Genomic DNA, 15037 nt, shown 5'->3' with positions numbered 1-15037 from the left:
GCAGAGGTCTCCTGGAAGGTGATCCCATCACTCTTATATCCTTTACTGTAGATATGTGTTCAATTTTCTGTACCGTAAGGGTAGGAACCACACACATTCTCTCTGCCCTCACTAGTTACTCTTTTATGTATGAACATTCCATCAAAGTGAAGCTAAATATAAAATTTAACTGAGCACTAAATGTCATCCATTCCTACATGCTCTTAATTTCATTTAATTTCAGTCTTTCAATAAAGACACAGGGGTGTGTGTGTGCATTTATCTATGATAAAATTTACATTCCTCTGTGACTCTACTGTATACACAAACTGCCAGAAAATCATCTTACTCATCTGAAATTCTATTGGCAATAATAAAAAAAAGTAGCTAATATTTTTGAGTGCTTAGTTCATTGGAATAGGGATTATTGGGCTAAGTAGTTTACTTCCTTTAATCTTTACAATGAGCCTAAGAAATAGATACATATGAGAAGCCTAACTTGCCCCATGTTAATGTTGAAGGAGCAAGAGTTTCAAGTCTGGCTGATCTCAGATGCCTGGCTCTTAACATGTGCTCATGACCCATCTTCTCCTTTAGTCACCTAGGAGAGCCCCCTGTACTAGCTCATGTGGCCCCTCTCTCTTCTCTATAGCTACTGCTTGGGAAGAGTGTCAGGCACAGTGTAAGTCCCTTACATGTCTTATTATCTCATACCCAGTTGATCTTCACATGTCCTGCTGCACTGAGCACTTGACCATGTGACTTGATTCTCTAGATACATACAACGAAGCCAAGCTGATGGGGGGTGGAGAGGCTCTAGGAGTCTGAGCAAAAAACGTGGACATTCTTACCTATACAGCTGGCCAGTTTCCTTGCCAGAATTCTGCTGTGTGTCTTCCTCATCATCAGTACTATAAGACTTAGACCGTGATTTTGTGGTTTTCTGCCAGAAAAATCACAGTAAACTTAACAACAAACTCACTGCATCAGGTACATCTACAACGTATGGAGAATGGACTGGGCATTATAATATATACAAAAAGGACAATTACCTGGAAGAAAACAAATTAACCAAATATTGCACCTTGCCTTACTATCAATAACAAACATGCCTATGGTCATAATCATATTAGAATATTAAGGCAAAACTGAGGGTTTCATGCTTTAAGACTGACTTCTAAGCCACATAAGCTGTAGATTTTAGAAAGACTTTATTAGTCATGCATTGAAGGTCTCCATGAATGGAAGGGTCAGAGTTGTCACATCTGTTTAAATGACTGTAAGGGGATAAAATATTCTCTTATTTAGGAAACTTACTACTCCTGCTGACTCAAAAAAGGCAAATTTGATTAAAAAAAGACAGTAGTAATTTTTTTTCACGAATAACTTTTTCCTGCTTTTGATCAGCATGCATTCAAATAACTGCCTAAATCAAACTGCACTTTTGAGATTGTGGTCCATTTTAATTTCTAGCAAAAGGATGAAAATTATTACCCACAGGATTTAGGCTGAAAGGCTGTAGGACTAAAGGCTGTCAGAAAAAAAGCCTTTTTGGAATGATGCAGTTTCATCCCAACACATTAGCGATAACCCCAATATTTATCAATACGTAACAGAAAAACAAAAGATGGGGAGGGACCCTCTAATTGCAGAAAACCTTGCCACCAAAACTACGCCTTCCACAAACAAAAGTAAGACCTTTAGATGAGTTCCCTGGATATCTGAGGACTGCAGCTTAGGAAGGAAAAGGGAGCCCACCCCCGCGTTACCATGGGGCCATATCACTCTCCAGATTTTCTCTTTCTCAACAAATAAAACCCCAAGCTGGCACAAACACACTCAGGTCTATTGCACTGATAACAAGGCGCTAATTTAATCTGGATTTTTCTCAGGTGTTACTGATGTTTTGAGAACCTCAGGGAGCACAGTGTGGGAACCCTAGCACATGATGATTTCATGTTCCAGCTTGGCCTATCACCAAGCTGGCTAACCTCTCCAGCTTCCTATTGTGTTTTTTAAAAGGACAGAACAGTAACAACAATTTTAAAGGATTATTGTGATGATTGAATGAGATAGGTGGAAAGTCACTGTGTCAGCTACATAATGTTAGCTTTCAATATAAATAATAAAATCCTGTTTATTAAGATAAGCTGTATGTAGTCTTATGAACATTCATTCATATGATTTGAGATATAATAAATTTTAATTCTATAGCAGCTAAAATATTCCATGAAAGATTTACTTTGGAAAATAATTTTAATTTAAATGAGTAGTTGTAATCAGAAATGAAATTTTCTCCAATTCTACAGATCGTCAGTAACTTGAGGTATTATAATAATAATAGGTCTGTCTTTTTAAAGTTCATTTTTAAAAAAATTTTTTAAGATTTATTTATTTTTTGAGAGATGGAGACAGAGTGTGAACAGGGGAGGGACAGAGAGAGAGAGGGAGTCATAGAATCCGAAACATGTTCCAGGCTCTGAGCTGTCAGCACAGAGCCTGACACAGGGCTCAAACCCACGAACTGCGAGATCATGACCTGAGCCGAAGTCGGATGCTTAACGGACTGAGACACCCAGGCTCCCCAAAGTTCATTTTTAAATATAAAATGTAAAATGTAGAAATAAGTAATGAATCACCAATGGCCTAGTACTTGGAAAAATGAGGATATGTTTTCTTTCTATATAGATGTGACATCTTATTAAAGTTAACGTACTACATAATCAGTTTTTGACCTTACTCCTTTATTCAATGTTTTGCATGCTGAGCTCTTTAGAGTGATCATCTTTCAATGGCTGTATAATTATTCGTTCTGTGAATGAATCATGGACTGAATAAGTCTTTATGGATGAACATTTTGGTTGTTTTTAATTTTTTATTATAATGACTACCTTGTCCCACCTTTTAATAAATTATCCTATTGATGGAGCAGGAAACTCCAGATACAACACTACTTAAAGTACAGGAAATAGCCTTACAGAAACCTCATGCATAAAGTTTACCATTCAATAATTGATTTCTTGTATAACACATTTTACCTTTTTATTGAAGTATAGTACACATTTAGAAAAATACAATCTTAAGTACACAGCATGATGACTTTCCACAAAGTGCTATCATCCAAATGAGGATTAGCTGTCCAAAAGCCTTCTGACTCTCCCGTTCAGTCATTACCTTCTCCCTAAAGGTAACTACTATCCTGACTTTGACCTCATTGATCTTTTTTGCCTGTTTTTTTTTTTTTAACATTTATTTATTTTTGAGACAGAGAGAGACAGAGCATGAACGGGGGAGGGTCAGAGAGAGGGAGACACAGAATCTGAAACAGGCTCCAGGCTCTGAGCTGTCAGCACAGAGCCGGCGCGGGGCTCGAACTCACAGACTGCGAGATCATGACCTGAGCCGAAGTCGGATGCTTAACCGACTGAGCCACCCAGGCGCCCCTTTTTTGCCTGTTTTTAAATTTCATATAAATGGTATCAAACTGTATGTACTACATTGGGTCTGGCTTCTTTTGTTCAATGTCATGTTTATAAAGATTTTATTGCAAAAAGTTGTAATTGTGTCGTTTTCATTGCTGAAAAATATTCCCTTATGTGAATATATCACAATTTTTATACATTCTGTTGTTGACAAACATTTGAACTGTTTCCTGTTTATTCTATTACAAATAATGTCACTATAAATATTAGGTATATGTCATGAGGCTGAAACACAACAATGGAACTGATAAGACATGGTGCACAATACAGCGTTAGTAGATACTGTGAAACAGTGTGAGGTAGTTGCACAAATGCACACTCCCATTGGCAGTGTATAAAGTTCAAGTTGCTCAGCATCTCCACTAACCGTTAGTGCTGTCAATCATTTTATGTCTGCTATTGTGATGGATATGTAGGAAATCTCATCACCATTTTAATTTGCATTTCCTAGAGGATTGATAAGGGTGACCACCTTTTCCATATTAGCCATTTGGAAATCTTCTTTTGTGAAAGCCCACTCAAGTCTTTTGCCCACTTAAAAAACAAAACAAAACAAAATAAAACAAAACTCTGGGATCTTTTTATTGATTTATAAGAATTCTTTATATATTCAAGATACAAGTCCTTTGTTGGATATATATATTGAAAATACTCTTACCAGTATGCTCTTCGCTTTTTGATACTTTTAGTGAACAGAAGCTCTTAAGTTTTAAAGTGGCTTATTAATCTTTTTCTTTTCTGGAGTCCTATTTAAGAAATCTTCAGTTATTCCAAAGTCGCGATGATACTGTCCTGTTACTCTCTAGTTTCTTGAAATTAACTGAATTATGCACATTTGTCGCTCTTAATTCATACCTTATGTTTTCCAAAGTTGGTCATGAGGGATCGTCCATGTGATTTCTTTCCATTTTCCTTCACGTCTGGATGCTGAGTAAATAAAACATAATATAACTATTTCTCTTCCTCCCTCTTTTTTTTCCTTAGTTCTGGTGGAACGGCGGGGGAACCCTCTCTGCCTTAGGGAGAGCAAACAGGTCTTGTTCATTTGTTGCTGTTCCACACCTTCACTACTGCAAAGGTTGTGGGATCTGCCTCAAGAGAGGGAGACACTGGCATGGAGAGGTCTGGGCACCAACCAGGAGACAGTAACTGCCAACAACTTCCTCAAACTGGTGTCGAAGGCCTCTCAGTAACGCCCAGCTGTGCAGGTCCCTCCAGAGCCTGTTCGCAAGGCTCTCTACAGCACAAGGTATATTCTTTTGAAATACCCTGAGTGGGGATAAATCATCTTCAGTTAAAAGGTAGATTTAATTTTGAAAAATGGCCAAGTCGTTAAGAGCTAAATTCTGTTGAATGAGAAAAAATAATAATCACACTGATTGAATACTGCTATTTGGGATTTTAAAACACTAAAAATAAATAAAATCCAAGCACATCTATTAGATAATAAGATTGGTTTTGTTTGTTTAAGTAAACCACAGCAGAGCTTATCTGTTCACTGAAATTAATTCCCTCTGTGGTGAGCATTTGGAAGAGGTATTGTAGCCTCATGTGGGTTAATTTTCCAGGCTAGAGATCTCCTTGCTCAAGCCTCATTAGAGGAAAGAAAGGACACCCTGGGAAAAGGGTTTAGACTCTTTTTCAATCTTCATCCCTAAAAATATGTATTAGCTGGTTCACAGCTAATGACATGATATAAGGACAGATAGGCAGGCCCCATCCTCCTAGGGCTCTGGCTAAACAGAGAAGAAACAGAGATAACCACATAAATGGAGTAAATGTGGGTGAGCAAAACTACTTAAAATCAAAAGTCCAGGGAGGCACTGACATATATCCATAGAGACTAGTCAAAGATGTAATTTGGGGTGGGGAGGAGAAAAGATTAAGACTTGGTTGGGGAAAGAGACAGTTCAGAAAATGCTAGAGCAGTGGGATAGGGGGATTACAGGGTAATTTCATTTGACTGGTTAATGTATACTGACTGCCTTTCAAGATCTATTGAAGCTGATCATTAAATGTTCAAAAACCCTGGAGTTAAGAAGGTAGCCAGAGAAGGTCATTAAAAGTAACACCTCTTTCCAAGTTAGGAGACCCAGTTCTGACACTAAGTAGATAAATGTCCTCTGGCAAGACCTTTCTCTTGACCTCAGTTTTCTTACCTGTGAAATGGGAAAAGAATGGACCGACTAATTTCAGAGCTCCTCTCTGCTTCTAATAGCCCATCTACTGGTCATGGGACCATGCCATTTATTGTCCAAAACAGAACCCTTTTAAGAGTGAAATGAGGCACTTTTAACAATTACGCTGGGACAACAGGTATGAAGCAGGGCTGTCCCATACGAGTTGAAGTATATGGCCACCCTATTTGGTAGGCACCTATCTCCAAGGATTATGCTAAGTGCATTCCATATACTCTTATTTAGTATATACAACCACCCTCAGAGATAAGTACGGTTAAAATCCCATTTTACAAATAAGAAGTACAGTGAAGTTGGATAATATGACCAAAGTTACAAAGCTAGTAGCTGATAAAACAGGGGTTCTGTGTAGCTCTAAATCTTCTCTCTGGCTTGTCCCCACCAACTTCTCCCATTGCACACCACCTCTTTACATAGAAGGGTTATACACACAAATATCTATCTCCAACTTGACCTCCCCCTGAGCATCAGTGCCACATTTCTTAATGAATCCATGGATCAGACATTGTGCTAGGAACTTGGCATGTATATGAAGATGACAGCAAGGAAAACAGATGCAGACTCTGTCCTCACTGGGCTTGCAATCTAACGGTGGAGACAAGCGAACAACACTGTGTGATAAGTAATAAGACTTATAATGGGGGAAAGTGCAGGGCATGGCAAGATGGCAGGGAAAGGTCATCTACCCAGACTTGAGGATCAAGGAGGACTTCCATGGGGACAGGAGGCAAAAGCTGAAGCTGGAAGAGGGCAGACATTTTCTTTTTTATTAAAAGTCTTTTTTTTTAAGTTTATTTATATTGAGAGAGAAGAGTGAGAGTGTGGTTGGGGCAGAGAGAGAGAGAGAGAGAGAGAGAGAGAGAGAGAATCCCAAACAGTCTCTGCACTATCAGCATAGAACCTAAACAGGTGGCTAGAACTCATGAACCATGAGATCATGACCTCATAGTGGAATCAAGAGCCAACCAGGTGCCCCAAGAGGTAGACATTTTCTAAGTGAGATGAGGAGGAAGAAGTGTGTGGTGGCCAAGGGAAGAGCAAACACAAAGGCCAAGTGCTAAGAACGTGGTACTTTCCAGGAGACAAAGGAAGTAGGGTGTGTGTGTACTTGTACATATGTGCACAGATGGACAAGTCAGAGCTGGGGCCAGAGCATGGAGAAAGGATCTTATGGGCTACATCCTGGAGTGTGAACATTATCTTCCAAACTTTCAAACTTCCAAACTTATCAGTGAATGGTTTAAAACATGAGGATGGCATTCTCAGATACACATTTCTGAAATATCACTATGGTAGTGGCATACATGAGAAATTGGGGTGGGTGGGATGGCAAAAGAGTGGGAAAAGTCCATTTAGGGGAAAACTATGGCCATCCAGATAGTTGCCACTGGTATGTAGAGAAGGGAGTAGATTTCAAGGACTCCAAAGAAGGCAGGCATCTTTCTTGGTCTACTAAATTCTTCCAGGCTGAAGGAGGAGCACTTCATTCTTATTTTACTGAAGTAAAAATAAAATAAGCTCTTCCGGGCTAAGACAGCACAGGAGAACACAGTGGTGCACTGCTGAATGATAGCCCAGCAAGAAGGACGCCGGGGTGACATGCTGCCCTGAACCACACAGCATATCCTCAGCCTTGGATCTCAACATGCACGTGTATTCAACACAGATGTACTTCCCTCAACAGTAACTTGTCTTTGCTTGTCTACTGAACTAAAACCATGTTTTAAAAATGAACGGCAGTGTTAAAAACCTCAACACTTTGCAGCCCACTTTATTGAAGGCACAGGCTCCACTTTCTCAGTCTACTGCATCCTTGTAGTCACCCAGATTTAATGGAAAGTAAAGAATAAGCAAGAGGGGAATGAGTTTTGCTCCACCACATCTTGGAACTTTGAGATCTCTTACTATCTTACCTGATAGGAAAGTTACCATTGGAATTTCTTTCATGAATAGCAAAAGAAAGATGGGTTTAATATGTTTTATCCAAAATCTCTAAGACCTGCTGTGGCCTGTCCAATTGGAATGATCTAGGATGGAACAAAAAGTTTTCCAAAAGCATCAGGGGGAGCGATTAGCCCAGATTAGCTAATGAGAATTCAGTAAGAACAAGAAGCAGAATCAAACTGAGCTAACCAAATAAGCTACCCAATTTTATAGACATTTGTGTGGCTAAAACTAAGTGGCAGAAAGGAGAGGGTGAGGGGGAGAACCTTATTGCTATTTATAGAAGTTTCTAAGAAAATTCAAAATTGTATGATCAACGGTAATGGCAGTAATGCTGTAATTTACATTTTGGTTGCCTCCCCACTATTCCATTCTGCCCCTCTAACGTGCAGCTGCAGAGGGGCTGACTTTGGCACCACTTTCAGGAGTAAGTTGTCTTATGGCATTAACAAGACAAGGCCTTGGCAAGTTATTGTTCCAGGAAGGAACAATAGGTTAGGAGTGGGCACATGAGCTAAGCTGCCCAACTAGAGCTCAGCACAAACTCTAGACAGTAACCACGACACTAGGTTGTCACTTAGATTCAAGGGTGGTCACCCCATATGGTCCTCCCACTACCTGAGGATTCCTGAGTCCTGAGAGACAGGAGGTCCAAGCGGGGAAGTCTGTTACTGGCTGAGCCAGTGAGTTCATGGATCTCTAGGCCAGAATAAGTGCCCTGAATGCCCTGCAAGGATAATAGCAATAAACCCACCCTCCTTCTTTCCTGCCCATTTCTGATATTTCTACTAGAAGGTAGAGTTAAAATCGCAGCCAGAGCCCAAATCATTCATTCATTCAACAACTTAATATGAAAGTCGCACTAAGGCCCAGGCACTATAATAAGCCAGAAAAATCATGGTTATTAGGACTGACATAGTTCTTGTTTTCATGGAATCTATAATCTAGTTGAGAAGACAGATATTAAACAAATAATTGCAAAGGTGTAAAAAAAAAAAAAACAACCTTCATAAAAGAGAAGATATAATGGGAAGCTACCCTGGACAATATAAGGGGGATAACTAACCTAATCCCAGGTCAAGGCAGGACTCATTTAGGGCATCACACTGAAGCTGGAATTTAAAAGACTAAGAAGAAGTTAGTAAGAGCAGATGTAGGAATGGAGTGTTCTGGGCAGAGGGAACAGAATGTGAGGAAGACCATGGCATACAGACAGTTGTGTTTAGTGGGACAATGGTGGGAAGCAGTGTGACAGGGAAAATGAGAAGACTTGAGAGGTAGACAAGGATGAAATGACACCTTGAAAGCCTGGTTAAAGAGTCTGTAATTCATCCAAATCCTAATGGGAAACCACTGAAGAATTGTGAATAGTAGAGTGACATGATCAGATTTACCTTTTTAAAACATCATGCTAATTTCAGAGTGGAGATTAGACTGAAGGAGGGCAAGAAAGGTCTAGGTGACAGTTGACATTGGCCTAGAACAGGACCCAGCCATGGACAAGGGAAGTAGACAGATGGAAGACACACTCAAGGAGGTGCAATCAATGCAGCACAGCGGATGACTGGCTGGAGAGGTGGGAGGGTGATGCACGTGGTGGGCTCGAGCTCCTCCCACACCTGAGCAGGCAGGGCAAGATGGGTCCAGGGCCACTGCACTTTGTCCTGAGGATCCCAGGGAAGCAGTATTTGAGTTATTTCCACCCCTGCCCATCCACTTTTAACAATTTCTCCCATCATTTTGCAATAGGAGATTTTCATTTCTCAAGTAAGATGAGGATAGAAATGCAAGAAACTGGAGAAGCAGTTCACAAATGACAAATGATTAGAAACAGAGTATGAGGTCCATTCTTTTTCCTGTTGAAGGACAAGTCCAAGGGAGAATTGTATACCTGTTTCAGATGTGCATTTAAGCCTTCGTGTGTGGCCTTCAGTAGTGCCCTCACTGTGAAACTATCAGGATCTTCTTTGTCTCGAATCTGAGATTCTTTTAACAATGACTCCAGTTTTTTCCTTATGAAAGATTCCACCTGATGCTCAGTGGTCCCATTATTCTGCAAAGAATTAAGCAATGTAAATTATTTCCCTGAAGAAACACAGAATCAGTTAGAACACACCCTTCATTCAAGCCACCACTGCTTTTATAATTTGATTATCTTTCAATTACCAGTAAGAAGTTAAGCACGTTATACGATTTTGGTCCTTCCCTCCCCACCACACACACTGATCCACCAAAATAATGATTACTATGATTGTATTCAACCCTCAAGAACCTTATAAGGTCTTATTTTATTTTCAGAGATACAGAATCTGATGTTTAGAGAAATTAAATTGCTCAAGGTTACAAAGCTAGCAAGTAGCTGAGGCAGAATTCAAACTTAGGTTTCCTAAATGCTTCCCACCATGCTACACTGCATCCTCATGCCTGCTCTCTCTCTTTCCTTTTCTTTCTTTTTCTTTCCTTCCTCCCTTCTTTTTCCCCCCTCCCTCCCTTCCCCTTTTTCTCCCAGAAAGTTAGGGGAGGAGAGGGGAGAGAGAGAGACAGAGACAGAGAGAATCTCAAGCAGGCTCCACACTCAACGTGGAGCCCAATGTGGGGCTCAATCTCACCACCCTGGGATCATGATGACCTGAGCCAAAATCAAGAATCAGACACTAAACAACTGAGCCACCCAGGCACCGCTGCATTGCACTTTCTTTCTTTTTTTTTTTTTTTTAATGTTTATTTTTGAGAGAGAGAGAGCAGGCATGAGCGAGGGAGGGGCAGAGAGAGAAGGGGACAGAGGATCTGAAGCAGGCTCTGTCTTGTGTCACAGACAGCTCAAACTCACAAACTGTGAGATCATGATCTGAGCCGAAGTCGGACGCTTAACCAACTGAGCCACTCAGACACCCCTACATAGAGAGGAAGCAAAGGAGAGTTTTTGAAAACTAAGTTTTCTATATCTACATAGGTAAATTTGAGCAAAAAAATATGCTATTTTTTTCTTAAAATTTTTAATGTTTATTTATTTTTGAGAGAGAGAGTGTGTGTGTGTGAGCACAAGAGGGGCAGAGAGAGAGAGGGAGACAGAATCCAAAGCAGGCTCCAGGCTCTGAGCTGTCAGCACAGAGCCTGACGTGGGGCTCGCACTCATGAACTGTGAGATCGTGACCTGAGCCAAAGTTGGACGCTTAACCAACTGAGCCACCCAGGCACCCAAAATATGTTATTTTTTAAAAATCACTTTGCTTCACTGAGGGGAAAATAATGCTATGGAAATCTTTGGAATTGAGAATTATTCTGAGATAAAAATTTCTTTGGTATCTCTGATCCCAATATGTAACTAAAGAGAACTCACTTACTGACCCGTGCTATGATTCATCATTATAATTACGTTAAGATCACAAATATTTTGGATAATAAAGCTATGCTCACATCCAGATGACAAGTTAGGCAATTTTCAGGTGAACAAGGGACATAGATTTCCTTGAAGTCTTGCTTAGCATGGCTTTTTGGGCACCTTGCTCTGCCTGACACCAGTAGCCCTGGGCTCCTCAGCTCCTTTCCCCTCTCCCTAGACCAGTAATTGTGCTTAATTCTTCAGACACCTGCTGGAGGCCAGCCCCAGCCACAGGGAAGGAGAGCGGTCCTCCTCCAGGAGAACAATGCCTCTATTCCTCACCAAAAGTTTAAGGCCTGTTTTCTACTTGCACATTTGTTACTAAGAGGTCATTATATTTAAACCCTGTAGAACCAGGCAGTTTTCTGGTAATGCCTTCCATTTTCACAAAATCTTATAAGAGAGAAGCAATATAAATGTCCTGAGGGAAATTTGGAAAAATAAGCCTCCACCACAGTAGGTTGCTGACTTTCCCTGTATTAAAATCACATGCACAAATGTCTTTAATATATCTAGTTAACAAGGCACTCTACTTCACTGGAGGCCCTCAGGTCCTGAAGGAGATGCAAAGATGGAAAAGAGCTGATCTGCATGCTGCCTGTGCCTGCAGAGATGCTACAGATGCCTATGAAAGCACAGACATCCAGTACAACAGCAGTTCCGAGAAGGAGCATGGCATCCCTGCCCGAGCGACCAACAAATCGTCCAAGAAGAGCTGGACATGTCTGGGGCTCAGCAACAATGAGGAAGACAGGGGGGTTCCCGTCCTCCACAGTTCCGGCGAGGTTTCACCTTAGTAATGTGTGCTCTGTACACAGGAGCAGACTAGTTCTCCTCGAGCACGAGTTCACAGAAGAGGGTACTGGAGGATAAAGCTAGAAATGTACGTCAGGGCCAGATGGTAGAGGTACTTGGATGCAAGAGGTATGGAGCTGCTCGGAGTCTCTGGGTAGGTACGTATCTGAGTAATATTTTAGAAATAATACTAACCTGGCAGCATGGGCAGAAAGAGGACAGAGGCTTGCAGAGGAAAAGCCAGACACATTGGTTCCTACTCCCAGTACTAGGCGCCTAGGCTGGGGAGGGATTCAACAAAGATGAGGGTTTGAGAACAAAATTCATGTTGTGTAAAACAAACCCATTGAGCTGTTACATGCCAGGTGAGAAACATTACTAAGGCACAACCCCAATGTCTCAGAACCCTCGGTGTCATGGACAAGACAGACACATGAATGGATAACTACACAAGCAGGTGCAAATGGTAGAAGTCAGGAGTGTCAAAGGGCATACAGAGGAGGGACACCTCATCCAGTCCCGGGAGGGTGGGAAAGACTTCCAAGAGCAGAGGAAATTGTAGCCAACCCTTAGATGATGAGTATAGTAGTTTCCTGTGGCTGCTGTAACAAGTTACTACAAATCTGGTAACTTAAAACAACAGAAACTTTGGGGTGCCTGGGTGGCTAAGTCAGTTGAGCCAGCTGACTCTTGATTTCAGCTCAGGTCATGATCTCATGGTCGTGAGATCAACTCCCAGTGTCAGGCTCTGCACTGAGCATGGAGCCTGCTGGGGATTCATTCTCTCTCTCTCTCTCTCTTTCTTTCTTGTTTCTTTCTTTCTTTCTTTCTTTCTTTCTTTCTTTCTTTCTTTCTTTCTCCCTCTCTCTCTCTCTCCCCTCCTCCCTCTGCCCCTCTCCCCTGCTCATGCTCTAAAATTAAATAAAATTGAAAATTTAACAAAAAAAAACAGAAGTGTGAAATCAAGGTATCAGCAGAGCTAATCCTCCCTTGCTTCTTGCAACTTGCGGTGGCTCCTGGCATTCCTTGGCTTGTCAGCCTAACTCAAGCCAGGGCCTCTTTTCTTCACATAGCCTCCTTCTGTGTGTCCCCTGCTTCTGCTGTGTCTTCTCTTCTCATGAGGACACTCATCATTGGATTTTTAAGGCCCACTTGGTTAATCAGGATGACCTCATCTCTACAGCCCTAAGTTAATAACATCTACAAAGACTCTTTTCCAAATAAGGTCTTAGGTACCAGGGGGTTAAGACTTGAACAGGGTTTTTGGTGGCCACAAATCAACCTCCTACAATGAATAAGAATTGATGAATGTGACAGAGTAGAGTGACAGCATTCCAACATGGGTAAAGGTGCAGAGAAAACCAACAGTATCAATAAGAATAGTATCCATATGAACATGGAAAAAAGCACAAGGAAATATAGAAAAAGCAACTAAGACTATATATCATGCTAAAATTCACAAAGTACAGTCATATACTAATACTTTATCTGAGCTGCCCAGCACCCTTTAAGGTAGCACTAGGTTTAGCCAAATTTTATATTCATGATATAGAAGCAGAAAGATTCAAAACTTGTCCAAAAACACATGCCTAGGAAATGGCTGGATTGGGACTTGAACCTGAGACTTCCAATTCAAAATTCTGTGTCTATTTTACCATATAATGCTGCAGCCATCCCTCTCATACTGTTACAGAAAAAGATAAATTCTTGACTCTAATTAACCATGAGCAGGCTTATATTTTGACAACCATTATCCTTTTTTTATAAAGTTTTTTTTTTTTTTTTTTTTTTTGAGAGAGAGAGAACATATGTACAAGCAGGGGATGGGTAGACAGAGAGGGAGAGAGAAGATCCCAAGCAGGCTCCATGATATCAGCACAGAGCCCAGCTCGGGGCTCAATCCCACGAGCCATGAGATCATGACCTGAACCAAAATCAAGAGTCTGCCACTTAACCGACTAAGCCACCCAGATGACCCTTGACAGCCATTATTCTTATAGGACATCTGGGAACTATATCCCCACAATCCCTCTGTGGGAAATAGTAAGTTTTACTTATTAAGTTCTGAAGGAAAAGAATTCCAGGTCAACACATCAGATCAAGTGACCCAGAGCCTGGCAGGGAGCACATTTGTTGGGAGGACCAAAAGGGAAGGCATACACAGCATCCCCAGAGATCTCCTAGCATGCCCAGGTCATATAGAATACCCCAAATAAATATCAGTCTCCTTTTCCGGCTCAGGGCTGCAGAAGCCAGAGATAGTGAGGAGATGAACTGTGGCTGCTATGCCCAGATACTTTCACTGTCAGCAAAGCAAAGCTAAAAATACAAAGCCTGGCCAACCGGTGCTGGAAATAATGAAGGCTTAATACAAAGGCTCTAATTATTCACCTCACATCCTCCAAACACTGGGAGTTGCTGAAGGAATGATATTACTGCCTGTTGATCTTTCTCTTCTCTGTGATGTACCGCACAAGAAAATTAGTAGCCGTGGAGAACAAATAAACGTGTGGCTGAGGTTTCATTAATGTGTTATCATTTGGTCCTAGAACCCAGGAGCACTACTGAAAGAAAGCTGAGACAGACACTTAACCCCTCGACCTGTCAGCCACTGTGCAGTGGCAGCAGGGACCACAGCTGAAAGCCACATGCATCTCACTCTTTTGTTCCTTGAGCCAGTGGTACAAGAAGGATGCTGCAGTTGCCCGGGGGGGGGGGGGGGGGGGGGGGGGGGGGGCGGGGTGTGGGTGGGGTGTGGGTGGGGGGACAGGAAGCAACTTTTTAAGATGGTTGGGAGTAGTTTCCACCAGAGAAGAAATCCAGGTTCCTAATTCCTGTTTCTGAGAGGTAAATCAGACCTAGGAATATCTACCAAAAACAACACTTCCTTGTTTTTTCTCCAGTGTAAAATTGAAGGACTGGAAAAGTAGACCGCCAGAACCACAGCTACTACCCCAGGCTGGGAAACAGCAGGAAAGGGGAGGAACTGGATTGGAGGGGCTGCCCCTTACAGAGGGACCCTCTCAAACAGTAGTGCTCTACTTCCGCTGCCCACCAGAACCCCCAGGGAGTGTTCCCAAATCCAAGACCCCACCCCAGACCAATTACATGGGAATCTCTGGGTTGGACCTGGGCACTAGGATTTTTGAAAGCTCCCCTGTCATTCCAATGTGCAGCCAAAGCTGAGGACCTTTACTTTAAAACAAAACACTGGACTATCTCACCATCCCAAAATGCTTCTTTCTCTGCATCCAGGC

At 41.6% G+C, this 15037-nt stretch overlaps 1 protein-coding gene across 8 annotated transcripts in view; it reads right to left on the bottom strand.

Moving 5' to 3' along the window:
* Positions 1–15037, bottom strand: part of PLCH1 (phospholipase C eta 1) — a 218498-nt gene that overhangs the window by 20771 nt on the left and 182690 nt on the right. For all 8 annotated transcript variants that reach the window (XM_078432224.1, XM_078432223.1, XM_078432225.1 and 5 more), the window contains 3 exons: positions 9495–9656; positions 4317–4388; positions 831–922 (listed from right to left, as the gene is read on the bottom strand). In XM_078432224.1, coding sequence (XP_078288350.1) covers positions 831–922; positions 4317–4388; positions 9495–9656 — 326 coding nt within the window. The remainder of the gene's footprint in view (positions 1–830; positions 923–4316; positions 4389–9494; positions 9657–15037) is intronic.

This window comes from Panthera onca, chromosome C2 (assembly GCF_046562875.1).
Source record: "Panthera onca isolate mPanOnc1 chromosome C2, mPanOnc1 haplotype 2, whole genome shotgun sequence".
NCBI lineage: Eukaryota > Metazoa > Chordata > Mammalia > Carnivora > Felidae > Panthera > Panthera onca.
Note: the sequence above shows the minus strand (reverse complement) of the source record. Positions and strands in the feature narration are given on the sequence as shown.